General features: G+C 52.4%; 1 protein-coding gene across 2 annotated transcripts; it reads left to right on the forward strand.

Moving 5' to 3' along the window:
* The first annotated feature begins 1,444 nt into the window (after nt 1–1,444).
* On the forward strand, nt 1,445–15,475 carry CLEC18C (C-type lectin domain family 18 member C). Of its 2 annotated transcripts, XM_081217085.1 has the most exons (12): nt 1,445–1,701; nt 2,326–2,417; nt 4,661–4,900; nt 10,649–10,746; nt 11,166–11,287; nt 11,465–11,572; nt 12,048–12,140; nt 12,530–12,636; nt 13,229–13,358; nt 13,731–13,827; nt 14,740–14,831; nt 15,308–15,475. In XM_081217085.1, the coding sequence occupies exons 1-12, from the start codon at nt 1,563–1,565 to the stop codon at nt 15,343–15,345; spliced, it is 1,356 nt and encodes a 451-aa protein (XP_081073211.1). In that variant the 5' UTR covers nt 1,445–1,562; the 3' UTR covers nt 15,346–15,475. The 2 variants fall into 2 exon arrangements, with proteins under 2 accessions (XP_081073211.1, XP_081073212.1); XM_081217086.1 differs by lacking the exon at nt 4,661–4,900.
* The last annotated feature ends 2,393 nt before the right edge of the window (nt 15,476–17,868 follow it).

Raw genomic sequence — 17,868 nt, forward strand, 5'->3', positions numbered from 1 at the left:
TAGCTGGGAGGCACCATGTGCCCGCCGGGTGACCTGGGGCAAGTCCCTCAGGCCCGCTGAGCCCAGCTTCCGCATCTAAAACATGTGCTCCTCATCTTCTATTGCCCCGGGTTGTTGCAACAATTAAGTGAATGCCCATACTCGAAGCTGCTTTGTAAAGGCTAAAGAAAACTATCCATTTTATTAAGCACCGCTGGGACCCAGACAGGATGAATTTGAGGTTGTCTGGTCAGCCGTTTGAGGGAGAAGAAACTCCTCAGGCCCTGGGTATTACAGGCGGATCCCCAACCCCAGACTGGCTTAGGCGTCCTTGTGCCCGACCCTGTCTCCACTCCCCAACATCCACAAAGGTATCCACATTCCATAGGTGTTTCCCCCTCAAAAGCCAAGTCCACTTACTTCTCAGCAGAGCTTCCAGGGAACTGACATCTGGTTCTGAGAAAGTGCTGGTCCAGGGGTCAGGGGTCACACAAACTCCAGGAGGAAGAAGCACCTGGCTTTCAGGGCTGTCCTTTGGGATGGCTGAATAACCTTTGATCTGCCCTGAGGGGAATGTGGGCACTTGGCTGTGGCCTGTGGGACAAATTGTATTTTCTAGGAAATGTGGGCCATGGTGCAGATCTTCCTCAGCTTATTCCAGCGGGACTGTGCTGGCTGCAACCAGGCCCCGGAGCATCATGGCAACTGGCTGCCCTCCTGCCTGTTTGTCTGGAGGCCGACTTGTTCCCAGCAGGACTCGAGTCAGCCAAGGGCATCACGTGCTCTCCTCCCGCTTTTGCCCTCTCCTGGCCTGCAGTCACGTGAGTGGGCCTGGGGGGGGCACCAGGGCTGGGGCCCAGCCCCGCACACGACCCAGACAGACTGTCCTAAGGCACCCATTTCCTCCCTCTGGGGCAGCGCCTGCCCACTCCCCTACAAACCCACTGCCCCAGTGCCCCCACCCACCGGTGGCACCTGACTGGTGTGCGGTTACCACCGCCTATGTTTAATTCATGGCTGGGGGCTGGGACGGGCTTCCCAAGAAAGGAAAGAACTCCCCTGGGGTCTTGCCCAGTTCTTGCCCGCCCACAGGGCACATGGCCGCAGCCTCCCTGGGCCTGGGGCTGGGAGGAGAAGCTGCCAATGGGCCTGGAGGACACTGTTCCAGCGTGGGCACAGCCACTATTCGTTAATCTGCAGCCCTGGAATGTCTGCGGGCCAATCAGCAGGGTCTCTGAGGGCTCCCCGAGGGCTCCGATAATCCTGCAATGATTAGCAGGGGCCACGGGGTCGCTGCGAACCACTCGGTAGGTTGGTCCGTTGGCTGTCGGCGGGCGGGCGGGCTGACCAGGCCAGCAGCCGGAGGAAGGAGGGAGGGAGGGAGCCCCGGGACTGGAGCTGTCTGTCTCCTTTCATGCCAGCGCCAAGGAAGGGAGGCTGTTTGGACTCACCGATTACTCACCAGCCTCCCCCTTTTGTCTGCCAGCCCAGCCTGACTCTTAGAGATTGTGAATAGCTCCATCCAGTCTGGGAAGCGAGCTGGACAGCTGAGCCAGGCAGAGCCCAGAGCACCCAGCAGGCCCATGTTGAGGCTGGAGCCCTCCCCTGGGCTGGGGGGCCACCGGCCTGGCCTCCTGCCCGTGCTCCTGGCTCTCCTTGGCATGACCTGGGCAGAGGTGCGCCCACTCCAGCTACAGGAGAAGCAGGTTCCAGTGCCTGGAGGTAAGGGGCCGCGGGGTGAGGAAAAAGTGGAGGAGCTATGAGCTCTGCAGAGGGTCGCAGGGGGCTTCTGGAAGCCAGTTCCCAGGCCTGAGCCCTGGGCAGGCTGGTGTGATTTAAAGAGCCACCCTCGAACAGTCCAGGGGCCGGAGATGGATGGAGGCGGCTGGGACTGGGGCAGAGGATGAAGGGGAGTGGGCGCAGGCCTGGGGGTGACGGAAGAACCCTGGGAGCCTGCAGCAGGGAACCCAGAAGAGACTCAGTGGCCGAGAGGAGCCCCAGCCAGAGGGGCCGCTGCGAGCCCAGGGCTGGACCCCTCTTCACACCTAGCCCCCAGGCCCCCATTCCCTTCTATCACCCCACCCCCAGCTCTCAGCCTAAGGCTCCTTTACGCCTACACCTGTCTCTCCGTCTCAGCCCCACTGCTTTCTCCGCCTCTCCCTGTACCCCCATCCCTCTGCCCCGGGTCCTCCCATACACACCCACCATCGTCCTGTCCCATCTCAGGTCTTGTTCCATAAGTGCAGGGTTGCATTCTCATCTTGCCGTGGTGACGCCCGCCCCACCGCCCAGGGGCCGGGCCCGGGTCCCACTGCTCGGGTGGCCTGACCGTGTCTCCCACCCCAGCCCTGAGCAAGAAGGAGAGCTTCCTGATCCTCTCCCTGCACAACCGCCTGCGCAGCCGGGTCCACCCCCCTGCAGCCAACATGCAGAGAATGGTGAGTACCCCCAACCCGGGCTGGCCAAGGGGGCGACCGGAGGGGCAACCCTGAAGAAGACTGAGGAGGCCATGCCAGTGCCAAGTGCCCTTTCACCTGGCAGAGTGGGGCGGCGGCCAGCCAACTTGCCCGCTCTGGGACCACGCCTGGTTGCCGGGGGGGGGGGGGGGGGGGGCGGGGCGGTGGTGGAGGGGAGCCGTTGCTTCCTCCTCCCCCAGAAAGGCAGTCCTTGGGCTTTTCCCTGCATCCCTTCCCGTTGCCCCGGAGACGAGAAGCCATGGAAAGAGCTGGGGTCCCCTCCTCCAAGAAAGAGGAGCATCACAAAAGAGTCCCAGCGGGATGGGAGGCTAGTCGGGGAGGGAGAAGCATCCTGCTGGGGGTGGGAGGGGTGAGGCTTGTGTGTGACCAGACCCACTGCTTCTTCAGCAGTTTGTCTAGGCGACTAGGAGGGGCCCCCTCCCCAATTCCCAGCTCATTCACTGGGGGCCGGGGAGCGGGGTATAGGGTTTCCCACCACTCCCTCGGTGTTTCAGGGTTGGAGGTGTCATCCTAGGGCCCAGAAACACTGCCCCGTAGTATGGGACCCCAGCTGCCCCCTCCCATGGTAACAGTCGAGGGAACGAGGGAGGGGCAGTGCGGGGCAGGCAGGGTTCCCCATGACTGCTTCCCATAAACTCCTCTGAGGCTGGCGCAGCGGTGGCGACCTTGAGAGCTCCAGGGTCAGGTTCCCAGGAGGTGGGGGTGGGGTGGGCAGGAGGGGGGTCGCCTCTCCCCCTTTCCCTGCTCGGCGGCGGCTCTGCCCCTCCTCAGGCCCAGGTCCTGGCTCTCATCCCCACACTCCCAGCCCTAGTGCCTGGTTTGAGGCTGCTCCAGTCAGTTTCTACACGTCCCATGGCCCTGTTGCCAAAGTCTTAGAAAACAGCATTTCATAAAAAATGCAAGTGGAGCCCCACCACTCAGCCTCTGTCACACCCACAGCTTTGGCCCTGGGCACCCCAGTGGAGGCTGAGGCCCCTGGGGGTGGTCTGGGCTGCTGAGGCGCCCCACGCAGTCCCCGCTGCTCCCAGCTCCAGTCCCCATCAGCAGTAAAATCACAACCACCATCTGCCCCGGCTGCTGCAGGTCAGGCCCTAAGTGCAGCACTTTTCTCTCTGCATCCATTTAATTGTCACACAATCTTACCCTATGGGTACCTTATTATCTGTTTGTTTTGTTTTGTTTTTTGGCCACACGGCACGGCTTGCAGGATCTCAGTTCCCCGGCCAGGGACTGAACCTGGGCCATGGCAATGAAAGCCCGGAATCCTAACCACTAGGTCACCAAGGAACGCCCACCTTATTATTCAATTTTACAGAAGGGTATGTTGAGTCTCGTGGAGATTAGGAGACTGCTGGAGGTCACACAGCTGGAATGAGGTGGCTGGGCTGGACCAGGGCATGACAATCGGGTGACACATGTCATCCTGGTTGCTGAGCCCCCTGTTTCAGAGGACGGGGAGCTGTTGGATGGGGGTAGGGAAAAGGGCAGCTGGTACATGGTGGGAAGAGCAGATTAGGCCCACTCCAGAGAACTCTGCTTGCTGAGACCAAAGCGCTGAGGCCCTAGAGACCTTTTACACCCTCTCTGGTCCTGACTCCCAGCTGGTGGCCCTGTGTACTCCAAAACCAGATTTAGGGAATAAGACACAGCGGTATTGGCTGCTGCGACTTTTTGCATCACAGAAGGGAAGCTAAGAGGGAGCCTTTCTGACAATGGCCAGGGTCAGTTTTACCTAACACGGAACCAGTTTGAAAGGCTTGGGCACTATCCAGGGCTCCCATTACCAGACGGGAAAAATTACGGCAGAGGCCCATCCTATCACGTGGGCTGGCACCTCGCGCCCAGGAACACCCATCCCCCTTAGTGGGCGGGGCCTGAGGGTACCCGCCACTGGAGTCAGAAGGACGGAAGCTGTCAGTCCTGGGTGGAGCCGGGCTCTGGGTGGGGGGTCCAGACAGGGCAGGTGCTTTTCCAACACCACCTTGGAGCGCCCCTTGCAGGCCCTGTCTGACCTTCCCTGGCCCCAGTGAAGTCGGTGAAAGCAGCTCAGAGCACTCAAGCAGCCAAGCAGGACCCCTGTTTGGGCTGGGGTCTCTTCTCTGCAGGACCAGCACCTCTGGATGTACTGGTGGGGGGGGCTGGGTCACTAAGGCCTGGCCCAGGGGCCCCCTGCTGATGTTGCTGTTTGTGCTCCTTTTCCCCAGGACTGGAGCGAGAGCCTGGCCCAACAGGCCCAGACCAGGGCGGCCCTCTGTGGCGCCCCAGCCCCAAGCCCAGCCTCTGTCCCCCGGGCTACCCCGCAAGTGGGCTGGAATGTGCAGCTGCTGCCCGTGAGCTCGGCGTCCTTCATCCACGTGGTGGGCCTGTGGTTCTCGGAGGGTCAGCAGTACAGCCAGGCAGCGGCCGAGTGTGCCCCCAATGCCACCTGCACCCACTACACTCAGGTGAGGCCCCTGCCCTGCTGGGCTGGTTCAGAGGTCTGCAGTTTGTCCCAAAATTGGTGGTTGCTTTTCCTCCCATTTGTTTAGTTTTACTTTTTTCAGCTTTAAATATGAAATATTTCAAACCTAAATCAAATAGCGGACGCCTTCTTACCCACCACCTAGCATTAGAAAATGTTAACTGTATTTGTTTCTCATCCTCTTAAAAGACAAAACTAAGCGTAAGCCCTCCTTCTGCCCTTCCTCTGTCCCTCTCCAGAGGTAACCTTGCTGAAGTCCAGGTAAAACACCCCTTGTTTCCTTTCTTTCCCCCTCAACAAAGTTTGTTGAAGGTCTTCTCTGTAACTGGCATCGTTTATGTACTAGGATCCAGCACTGGAAAACACAGGCAAAATCCCAAGCATGTTTTTCTTTTTTCTTTTTTTTTTTATGGTTACTTTTATGTGTCAACTTGCAGGGTAGTGGGTTGTTGGGGTTTTTTTTGCATGACATTAACATTTTTATATTAATTAATTAATTTATTAATTTATTTATTTATTTATTTTTGGCTGTGTTGGGTCCTCGTTGCTGCGTGCTGGCTTTCTCTAGCTACGGCAAGCGGGGGCTGCTCTTCGTTGCGGTGCGCGGGCTTCTCATTGCGGTGGCTTCTGTTGTTACGGAGCACGGGCTCTAGGAGCGTGGGCTTCAGTAGTTGCGGTGCATGGGCTTATTTGCTCCGCGGCATGTGGGATCCTCCCGGACTAGGGATCAAACCCATGTCCCCTGCATTGGTAGGCGGATTCTTAACCACTGCACCACCAGGGAATTCCCTGTTTATTTATTTGTTTATTTATTTATTTAGGCCGATGGTAGTTCCCTGACCACTATGGAACCAGGGCCCCAGCAGTGAAAGCACCAAGTCCTAACCAATGGTCCCTCAGGGAATTTCCCCAAGCATGTTTTAATACCTTTACTACACGTGGAAGGGTTTTGATACATTTTCTACTTGTGCAAGTGGGTTGTGTGTTATTAAATCCTACCTAAGTGCTCTCTCTGTACATCTCCTTTTGCAATTTGTGTTTATCACTTCAGACCACATTTGTAAGATTTGTTTCCATTGATCCGAGCATGCATGTGTGATTCACTATGAATAAACTGCAATTTACAGGCATCTGGGTTACTTCCACTTTTTTTTTTTTTTACTATCCCAAGTCATACTGAAATGCATAAATCCTAGTTCCGGTCTTCTTGTACATATGTGTCCAGACTTTTTCTAGGACACACTTGGAAGGGGAATGGCTGGGTCAGAGGGAGCACGCACCTACAACCTTAGTAGCTATTGCCAAAGTGATGTCACCAAGTCTACTCCTGCCCACAAACCAGTTCTCACTCCCCATTCTTACTCTATTCATTAAGGAGCATTGTCAGCTCCTTAATTTTTGCCAACTCAAGGCTGTGAAATGCTACCTCATTCTGTTTTTAGTTTGCATTTCCCTGATTACATGTGGGACTGAGCCTCTTTTCTGTTCTTTTCATTGCCTGTTAATTTCATCTTTCCCTTATTAATTTGTAAGCATCTTTGCTATATTCTTTGTACTTTTTGTTGGTCATATTGGTTGCAGATACTTTTTTTCTAATATATGGCTTGTATTTTCTCTTTGTTTATGTTATCTTTTATAAGATAAATCTTTCAGAAGATTTTAATATTAATATAATCAATTTTCTAATTTTTCATTATAGTTCATCCATTTGTTGTATCATGTTTAAGAAATCCTTTTCAACTCTGACATCAGCAAGATATTCTTCCTGTATTTTCTTCCAAAGTTCAAATGTTTTCCTTTTTTTCATATTGAAGTCATTAAGCCATCTAGTGATGTAAGATTTAATTTTATCTTTTTTTTTACTTCTTGTATTAAGCACTGAATCTTTCCCCCACAGACTCTAATGCCACCTCAGCCATATACCAAGCTCACATATCCACATGGGTCTGTTGCTGAGTTCTCTCTTCTATTTTGTTGCTTTTTTTGTTTACTCCTGCATATATGTGCTTTAATTATTATGGCTTTATAAAAAGTTTTGACAGGAAAATCCCCCATGTTATTATCATTCAAAAATTTCTTGGCTATTCTTGATTCTTTCTCCTGATTCTTTCATATGAATTTAATAACTAGCCTTTATCAGGTTACAGACATTTCTTTCTAATCTAAGTTTGTTAAGGATTTTTAAAGTCATGAACAGGTTTTGTGTTTTATCAAATGCCTTTTGTGCATCTTTTGAAATAATTACAAGGTTTTTCCTTAACTATTTACAGTGATGAAATACATGAATAATTTTTTTGTGTGTGTACAAAGCTGTTACATGACCCTACATCTTCCTGGTCACATATTTTAAACATTTTATTATAGAAAATTTCAAATATATACAAAGCAAAGTGATATAATGAACCCCCATCTACCTATCATCCAGCTTCAACAATTATCAGCTCACGGTTTCATGACTCATATTTATTTAGTTATTTATTTATATTGAAGTACAGTTGTTGTACAGTATTATATAAGCTACAGGTACACAATATAGTGATTCACAAATTTTAAAGGTTATACTGCATTTATAGTTATTATAAAATACTGGCCGTATTCCCCATGTTGTACAATGTATCCTTGTAGTTTATTTTATACCTAATAGTTTGTAGCTCTTACTCCCCTACCCTTATACTGCCCTCCCCTCTTCCCTCTCCCCACTGGTAATCACTAGTTTGTTCTCTCTGTGAGCCTGCTTCTTTTTTTGTTATATTCACTAGTTTGTTGTATTTTTTAGATTTCACATATAAGTGAGATCATACAGTATTTGTCTTTCTCTGACTTATTTCACTTAGCATAATGCCCTCCAAGTCCATCCTTGTTGCTGCAAATGGCAAAATTTCATTCTCTTTTATGGCTGAGTATTCCATGGTATATATGATGTGATGCGAAATAAAGTGATGTAGGGTGTGTGTGTGTGTGTGTGTGTGTTACTGTTGTTTTTTAATTAATTGCTATATTTGGTTTCCTAAATGCTATTTGATAGTGAAATTGACCTCTGCTTTTCTTTTCTCATACTGCCCTCATCTGGTTTATATTAACCTCATAAAATGAGTTGGAGGCTTTGCCTCATGTTCTGTTTCCTGGAATAGCTTCTATAATATTTGCTGTAACTGTCCTGTAAAATTATTTGGGCCTTGTTCTATTTTTTTATTGTTTTGTGTGCATGTGTATGTACCCATGGATTTTTAATTACTGATTCAACTTTTAGAAATGGTCGTAGATCATTTCAGATTTTCGATTTCTTCTTGGAAGAAATTGGAAGTTCTATCTTCTAGGAAACTATCCATTTTATATTTTCCAGTTTGTTGGTCCTAACTGTTAATTATTTAACAGAGATTTTAAACTAGAATTAAACAGATTTTTTAAATGTTTCCTGTGTCTGCAGCTATGTCCTTTTAAAATTCTCGATTGTATTTATTTGTGCCTTCTCTCTTTTGTTCTTTACCAGTCTTCCCAGAGGTTTGTTTATTCTAACGAATCAGCTTTTTGTTTGTTTTCCTTCTCTCTTTTTTCCACCCATCCACAACCTTATTCTTCTTTTTATTAATTTCTGCTCGTTTTTTTTTTAATAAATTTACTTATTTTTTATTTATATATTTTTGGCTGCGTTGGGTCCTCGTTGCTGTGCGCGGGGCTTTCTCTAGTTGAGGAGAGCAGGGGCTACTCTTTGTTGCAGTATGCGGGCTTCTCATTGCAGTGGCTTCTCTTGTTGCGGAGCACAGGCTCTAGGCGCACAGGCTTCCGTAGTTGTGGCACGTGGGCTCAGTAGTTGTGGTTCACAGGCTCTAGGGCACAGGCTCAGTAGTTGTAGAACATGGGCTTAGTTGCTCCGCAGCATGTGGGATCTTCCCGTAGCAGGGATCAAACCCATGTCCCCTGCATTGGCAGGCGGATTTTTAACCACTGTGCCACCAGGGAAGTCCTTCTGCCCTTGTTTTTACTATTTTCTTTCTTCTACTTTCTTAACTCATTAATTTTAACTCCTTTTTCTTTTCTGGTATATGCCTTTAAAGCTATCAATTTCCCTCTAAACTTTGTTAGCTACATCCCATAAGTTTTGGAATTTAGTGATTTCATTGTCACTTAGGTCTATGAGTTTCCTATTTTCCATTATGATGCTGTCTTTGATTTTGAAGTGTATATTTAAATTTCCAAACTATGTTTTCTCCTTTACTTACTTCTAAATTATTTCCTTGGGAATTCCCTGGTGGTCCAGTAGTTAGGACTTCACGCCTTCACTGCCGGGGCCTGGGTTCAGTCCCTGGTCAGGGAACTAAGATCCCATAAGCCATGCAGCCAAAAAATTTTTTGAAAAAATTTAATTAATAATAATAGTAAATTATTTCCTTTACATTCTATTGCATTGAATTCATAGAATGTGTCCCGTAGGATGTTGGTTATTGAGTTTTTTTTTTTTTTTTTTTTGGCGATACGCGGGCCTCTCACCCCTGCGGCCTCTCCCGTTGCGGAGCCCAGGCTCCGGACGCGCAGGCCCAGCGGCCATGGCCCACAGGCCCAGCCGCTCTGCAGCACGTGGGATCCTCCCGGACCGGGGCACGAACCCGCGCCCCCTGCATCGGCAGGCGGACTCTCAACCACTGCGCCACCAGGGAAGCCCGGTTATTGAGTATTTATTGAATCTGGCTTTGTGGCTTAGTGAGGGGTCAGTGTCTGCAAAAGTTCCAGGCACTCCTAAAAAGAATGCATATTCTCTAATTGTTGGATACATAGGTATGACTACATGTGCATTTCTCCCTGCCTCATGCTGGTCATTTTTAGTGGCTACCAGAGTTTGCTTGGCTATTCCTGTGTATTGACCATTTGTGTTATTTCCAAGTTGTCACTGATTCTAAAACTCTAAATCTAAGTTTTGAATACTATTAAAGACCTGTATCTGTTAGCTGTTGCTGCATGATGCACTACTCCCAAATACAGCATCTTAACGATTCTGCAGCTTGGCAGTTTGGGTTGGGCTCAGCTGACAGTTTCTTCTGGTCTTGGCTGGGCCCACTCCTGCAACTGCAGTCAGCTGCTGCGCTGGCTGGGAGTTGGCTGTCTAGAGTGGCCTCAACTGGTTCATCTCTGCCCTATAAGGTTCTTCAACCTCCAGCAGCCTTGTTCACGTGGTGGCTGAGCATGAGAGTTCTATGAGAATGAGTGGAAATTGTAGGGTCTCCTGAGGCCTAGGTTTAAAATGGTTCAATATCATTTCTCTTGCATTCTGTTGGCCAACAGAAGCCACAGGGCCAGCCAGATTCAAGGTGTGGGAAAGAGATTCCTCCTCTTGATGCAAAGAACTGCAAAGCCACATTTTATAAAGAGGGGGCTGTCAGGAGAAGTGAAGGGTTGTGGCCATTTTTTCAGTCATCACAAGGCCTTTGATGTCCAAGTCTTTCTTTTCCCACTCTCCTCCACTATCCACAATCTCCCTTCCCTTCAGGTATCTGCTGACCCTCACCTCCCAACCCAGAAGGCCTTTCTAGACTATTCCCACCCATCCTTATATCCCTGCCCAGCACAGTTACTGCTCCTGGGGTCCCCAGGGAGGTGACAAAACTGTTTATCTGCTTGGTTTGGGGCAAGAGCTGTGTCCACCCTTCCCAGGGGCGCATCATCTAGGCTGCTGGTCCCCAGACTAGGAGTGGAGGGGGCCCATGAGAGGGCTTCTGAGCCACTGTGTCTCCTGCAGCTCGTGTGGGCCACCTCGAGCCAGCTGGGCTGTGGGCGGCATCCCTGCTCTGGGGCCCAGGCTGAGATGGAAGCCTTTGTCTGTGCCTACTCTCCCGGGTAAGCCTCCGCCATGGCAGCTGCCCTGCCATCCCCTGCTGGGCTGCGGGGCAGGGGGCGCTGTCACCCAGGGTGAGACACTCACCCACCCACCCACAGGCCTTTACCCCTTGGTCTGCACCCCTGCTGGGAGAGGGAAGGAGGAGGAAAGGGAGAGGGTGCAGCAGTGGGCAGCACCCAAGATTCTGGCCACGCAGAATGTGGCTTCTTCTCAGATGCCCCTTCTGGAGGCGCCACCCAGCGTCCAGGGCATCTGCCCAGTATTAGTTTGGAGATCATCTTTTCTTTCCTAGGAAGTCTCCCTGTCTCACCCAGCTCCCTGCCTTCCTGGCTGGGCCGGAAGGAGCTGAAGGGGCTGGTGGGGAAGGCAGCAAGGCCCAAGGCCAGGTCCTTCTAGCCTCTGCTGCTTGCTCTCACAGAGGCAACTGGGAGGTCAACGGGAAGACCATCGTCCCCTACAAGAAGGGTGCCTGGTGTTCGCTCTGCACAGCCAGCGTCTCGGGCTGCTTCAAAGCCTGGGACCACGCAGGGGGGCTGTGTGGTAAGTGCCCCACCCTGCCTGCCTCTGGCTGGGGCAGCTTGATCTGGTGATCCTGGAGGAGGCTGGCAGCATCCTGAGGGACTGTCCCAGAAGCCCTGGCCCTCAGCACTCAGGGAGGCACCTGCCTGGCCTGCCGGGGAGAGGCGCCCTCTCAGCGTTTCCTTCTTATCCGACCAGAGGTCCCCAGGAACCCATGTCGCATGAGCTGCCGGAACCACGGACATCTCAACCTCAGCACCTGCCACTGCCACTGTCCCCCGGGTTACACAGGCAGATACTGCCAAGGTGAGGGGCACCTGGAGTTCTGGACTGTGACCACGCAGGGGGACCCAGGGAGTGATCCTCGCACAGCATATCCTCATCCAATAAGCATTCACTGAGCACCGACGGTCTGCCAGACCCTGCGCTGTGCAGGGAATTCAAAGTGAAATCAGATCGGCCCCTCAGGCTCTGGGATGGTGGGAGGAGGACAGTATCAGGATCCAGAAGTGCATTCCTTTCCCACTGTCCCCCACCCCCCAGCTCTGTGACCGTGAGCAGGTCCACTCCCAAACCCCGATTTGTATCTCTCTACATGATCAAACCAAAGATGCCAAATGTGGCAGCGGCTGGGAGCCCTGATGGGTTCCATCTCTGGGGGGGCGGGGGGTGTTCTTGCTGTGGTCAGCCATTCTGCACACATCCGTGGCCTGTGAGGGGCAGCCTGGGGCCCAGTGGCTGCCAGCTGAGTGCCGTCCCCTCCCCTGCCCCATCCTGGCAGTGCGGTGCAGCGTGCAGTGCGTGCACGGCCGGTTCCGGGAAGAGGAGTGTTCCTGCGTCTGTGATGTTGGCTATGGGGGAGCCCAGTGTGCCAGTGAGTCCTGCCGCAAAGCCCCCCGACAAGATGAGCCCCTCCCAGGACCCCCTCAGCTGGTGCTGGGTCCGGCTCGGACCAGCTCACAGGAGCCCATCGTACGCACCTCTTCCCCATTCCCCGATCAGTGACGTCACAGTGGTAGCTTGAACTTGGCCATGGTGGGGGTCTTTACACCACCACAGAAATGGCAATGCTAAAATCATAGACTTTTTTTTTCTTTGAGGGAGAGCTGGTTGTTACACATTTACCAGCACACCACTGACCCCAACCCCCTCTCCTGCTTGGTGGCCAGAGGAAGGGGTACCTTGAGCTTAACATCCTGGCAGGACCGGAAGGGTAATGATTCTGAGGTGCCCACACACAAAATCAGGCTTCCCTCCCCACAGCCAAGGTGCACTTTCCCTTCCACACCTGTGACCTGAGGATCGATGGAGACTGCTTCATGGTGTCTTCAGAGGCAGACACCTATTATGGAGCCAAGATGAAATGCCAGGTAATGGTTGGCCCCTGCCTTCCCAGGGATCAACCCCCTGGGTTCTTAACAGAGGGACCCTGGGCTAAGAGATGAATTCCTTTGACTTCTCCTGACTCTCATCTTTAGTATAAAGCCGGGGTTATAACTCAGAGGTCCATGGAAGCCAGGAGATCACTTAATGAGCTGAGGGACCCAGGGACAAGGCCCCACTCAACCCCCATCTAAGGGGCCATCCTGACTCAGCTCGAGTTGCCGGCTGCCAGGCAGGAATGCAAGTTCAGGGAGGCCAGGACCTGGAGTTTTTCAAGAGAACCAGAAACTCAGAGTTTCACTGAGCTCTCTCAATTTATTAATGTTGGCAACCAATTCAAATGTATTAAAGACACTGAGCAGGTGAAACAAAACCCTTCCAAGGGTGGGACCCTGACAGAGGAGCTGTGGGCAGGGAAGAGAAGGCAGACTCTGCTCTAAGAGGCAGGAGGCTTTGGGGGGCTGATGACAGCCCAGCCAGCACACAGATTGGACATCCCTGGCCACGGTGTGTGGCAGGATGGAACGGAAGGGCTGGCCTGAGCTCTGGGGCCAGCATGACCCGGAGCGGGGGTTACAGGGAAAGGGCGGGGTGCTAGCCCAGATTGACAGCCAGAAAGTGCAGGACATCCTCGCCTTCTACCTGGGCCGCCTGGAGACCACCAACGAGGTGACCAACAATGACTTTGAGACCAGGAACTTCTGGATCGGTGAGTGCCTGGCTGATTGGTGGAGGGGGAAGGGATGCAGTGAGTGTGGGGCTGGAATGCCTCACACTGCTCCAGGAATCTGGGCCGTGGAAACCCAGGGCACCTACCAGCGGGCAGTAAGGGCGTGGTGAGGGCTTGGGGCCCAGAATGGGGCCAGTAGTCAGGCTGGTGACTCCTTTCCCTGCAGAGAGAGCCGAAGGGAGGGAGAGCCACCAGAGGGGCTGGAAGTGCTGGGAAGGGGGCTTAAGGGCTGGGGGTCGACAGGCATTGGGCAGCAGGCTCTGGGCTCAGGCCCTCATCGCAGGGAGCCTGGGCTGCCAGTGGGGCCCAGGGATCTCGAGTGTGAGGCCAGACTTGGCTGCTGTGGCTCAGGGCTCACCTACAAGACCGCTAAGGACTCCTTCCGCTGGACCACCGGGGAGCACCAGTCCTTCACCAGTTTCGCCTTTGGGCAGCCTGACAACCAGGGGTGAGTCTGGGGTGCCCTCCCTCCCCTGGGCCCACCTTCTCACCTGGGCCTGCTTGCTGAGCCCTCAGACACCACTGAACAACCTCCACCCTGCCTGCTGCTTGGCTGAGCGCCCTGAGGGTCTGGGCCTTACCTGGTGCCCAGGTGCCAGGAAGTCCAGGCACAGCTGGGTGTGGGCCCAGTGCTGAGATGAGGTACATCCCTGACCTCCAGGGGCTCACATAAGAGAGGGAACCCAAGAAGGCTTCATCCATCCACAGTCCCCATCATCCCTCCAGCTGTCTCTCCATCTCTCTATTATCTTTCCATCCCTCCCCCGCACCGTGCCCCCTCTGCCTGTATCAATACACTGATTCTGCCCTCCTTAGCTGGTCACCCACCTGCGTCCACCCGTGCACACATCTGCCCACTGGCCCGCCTGCACTGAGGCCCAGCCCTGGTCTTCAAAGCCCAGGAATGCCCAGGGCAGGGGGGAGGTGGTCAGGCTGTGTGGCCACCAAGGCTCCAGATACCCCGCCCAGTTCTCCTTTGACCTCCTTGATGGCAGCTATGCCCAGGCCCATGGCCCATCCCTAGAGGAAGCTGGCTTGGTGGGCCCCCAGGCATACCTTCTCCTGCTGGGAGGAAAGATGTGGGCCTGTCTGTTCCAACCCCCCTGCCCCCACCCGCAGTGGCAGGCATGTCTGAGGGCTGCAGCGGTGGGTGGAGCTGTCCCCACTGCACACCGAGAAGAGAGGAGCTGCAGTGCTCTGAAAAGCAGGCATGGAGCTTGGGGCTGGCTCCCAGAAGCCCCATATGTGGGATGGGGGCACCCAAGAGGCACCTCCCTAGATGCAGGTGGCCCACTGTGGGGGAGGATTTAAGGACTCATAATTTCATTCCTCCACCCTGAGCACTCGACAACCTTGGCAGGTTTGGCAACTGTGTGGAACTGCAGGCATCGGCCGCCTTCAACTGGAACGACCAGCGCTGTAAAACCCGCAACCGTTACATCTGCCAGTTTGGTGAGGGCCTTCCCACGGCTCCCCTCCTCTGGTCCCTGTCCCCTGGGGATATCCAGATGAACAGTCTAGAGTGTCTGAGCACACAGGGCCACGAGGACATCCTGCTCAGGGCCTCGCTGCACCTGTAGGCCCCTGAAGCACAGAGAGGGAGATTGGCCTGGGCTCAGCCACACAGGGGCAACACCAGAACTACAGCCCGGCTGGGGATTTCACCAAGGCCCCTTTCCTCCCGTCACTAAAGCTGCCACATGGGGACCCATCGGGTTCTTCAGCGTTCCCTGATTCCCTAGAGCACAGTGAACTATGGTGGCGACAGAGGTGAGACCTCGACCAGAATCAGCCCCCAGCAGCACCTGCTAGAAGGATCTGGAGCTGCAAGTGGGATCATGGCTATTTCTGGACCTAGTGCAGCAGGGTCCCCATCCCAGGACTGCCTGGATTGTCACTGACCCTTGTCCTGTCCTCTTCCTTTCCAGCTCAGGAGCACATTTCCCGGTGGGACCCAGGGCCCTGAGGCTCACTCAGGCCTCTCCCCTGCCAGCACCTGGAGGCACAGCCCTACTTGCCCTCCTGCCCACCTGTTTAGAACAAGGGCCGGGCTAGGACTGCAGGCCCAACAGCCAAAGAGGCCTCAGACCTTGCAGGAAGCGGGGCGGGGGGTACAAGTGAGGCTGATGGGGAGCCCAGTATAGGAGGAGGGGAGCCTGGGGTCCCCCAGCCTGCTTTTGAGTGGGAAGATGGGTCTTAATTAGGCACTGAAACAGGAGTCTGGGGCAGTGGTCAGAAGAGACCACTCTCCATCTGGGCTGGACCCTCTGGGGCAGACAGAGGTTCCTTGCTGCCCAGGATGCACCCCACAAAGGATTAAACTAAGTTATGGATCAGCTGGACTTGTGAATGCTCATTGTGAAGGGGAATTCAGACAACCCAGAATGATGCCAGGAAGACTGGTTTCCTCCCAGCCACCTCGGTCCCATCCCTGCTCACCCACATGACCCAGGCCACCCTCTGGAGGTTTTCAGACTCTCAGTCCTGAATAATGCACAGATTTAGAAGCCTTGTTTGTCTGCATCCCTCATTTCCAGCTCCTCTCACCATTGCCTCTGTCAGCTTTGTATCTCTGTTCACACCTCCTCCTTTATTAATTATGCTTGCTTCGACATGTCTCTGCTTTCTTTGTGATAATCTGAACTGGAGTCTGTTATGGCCCCATCTCCTCACTCTCCCTATAGTGGTGAGAGGGTGAGTCCAGGCAGGTGCAAGACTGGGAGGTGCTACCATTAGTGTCCAGAATGCACACTGTTATGTGCGAACACTGAGTTGCTTTGCTGGTTGGAAGTATCAGTACAAGTGTGGCCTGGGCCCATGGAACTGGGAGAAGCAGATCAGTCACGGTTCTTGGTTGCAGCCAATAGAAACATAGAAACAGCTCTGGCTAGTCATGGCAGAAAAGGAATTTATCAAAAGGGCAATGATTTTTAAATGGACAAAGGACTTGAATAGACAGTTCTCCAAAGAAGATATACAAATGGCCAATAAGCACATGAAAAGATGTGCAACACCATTAGTCATTAGGAAATCCAAATAGAAACCACAGTGAGACACCACTTCACACCCATTAGGATGGCTGTTAGCAACGAAACAGACAATAACAAGTGTTGATGAGGGTGGGGACCCATTGGAACCCTCATACATTGCTCGGGAATGTAAAACGGTGCAGCTGGTGAAAAATAGTTTGGCAATTGTTCAAAAAGTTAAACAGGACTTACCTGGTGGCACAGTGGTTAAGAATCCACCTGCCAATGCAGGGGATGCGGGTTCGATCCCTTGTCTGGGAAGATCCTACATGCCACGGAGCAACTAAGCCCGTGCACCACAACTACTGAGCCTGCGCTCTACGGCCTGCATGCCACAACTACTGAAGGCTGTGCACCTAGAGTCTATGCTCCACAACAAGAGAAGCCACCGCAATGAGAAGCCCACGCAACGCAACAAAGAGTAGCCCCCGCTCACCACAATTAGAAGAAGCCCGCACGCAGCAACGAGGACCCAACGCAGCCAAAAATAAATAAATTAATTAATTTAAAAAAATTAAACACAACTACCATATGACCCAACAATTCCACTCCTAGGTATGTACCCAAGAGAAATGAAAACAAGTGCTCAAATAAATCCTTAAAACACAAAGTTCATAGCAGCATTATTCACAATAGCCAATAGCCAAAAGGTAGAAACAACCCAAAAGTCCACCAATGGATGAGTAGCTAACAAATCGTGGTGTACATATGCAATGCAATATTAAATCAACCATTAAAAGGAATGAAGTACTGATACATGCTACCAGGTGGACGAACCTTGAAAACATTTTAAGTGAAAGAAGTGAGTCACAAAAGGTCAAATATTGCATGATTCCACTTATCCGAACTACTCAGAAAAGGTAAATCCATAGATGCAGAGACAGGTGGTTGCCAAGGGAAACAGGAAAATGAGGGTATGGGTTTTATTCTGAAATGATAAAAATGTTTTGGAATTTAGATAGAGGTGGTGGTTGTACAACACTGTAAATGTATTAAATGCCACTGAATTGGTTAATTTCACGTTATGTAAGTTTCTTTTTTTTTTTTTTTTTTTAAGTATAATGGTTGGTCACAGGATCCTAGGGAGAGTGAGAGAGACATGCTGGGGGCCTATGTAGCCAGAAATAGTGCTCCAAATTCTGCTGCAAAGCCCATCTGGGTAGACTCCCATGCCACTGCTGCCAGGCACAGGAAATGCAGAGCCTACTCTGACAGCAGCGACACAGGAGCCACCTTTATGGCAACTAAGGTTGGCAATCCAATGCCCTTCTGAGCCTCTAACACCCCAGACACCAGATTCCCATTCAGCTGCAGCCTCTCCCATCAGCACTCCTGGCGCTACAGCGCTTCCCTCACCAATATATTTCTCAGTGCCTCGGCAAAGGTCACGCTTGGGGCCGTCCCAGGGTTTCTAGGATGGGGTGTCAGTGAGCAGGTCCTACCTGAAAAGTCCATTCCAA

Source organism: Mesoplodon bidens (genome assembly GCF_964165515.1).
Source record: "Mesoplodon bidens genome assembly, chromosome: 18".
NCBI classification, from domain to species: Eukaryota; Metazoa; Chordata; class Mammalia; order Artiodactyla; family Ziphiidae; genus Mesoplodon; species Mesoplodon bidens.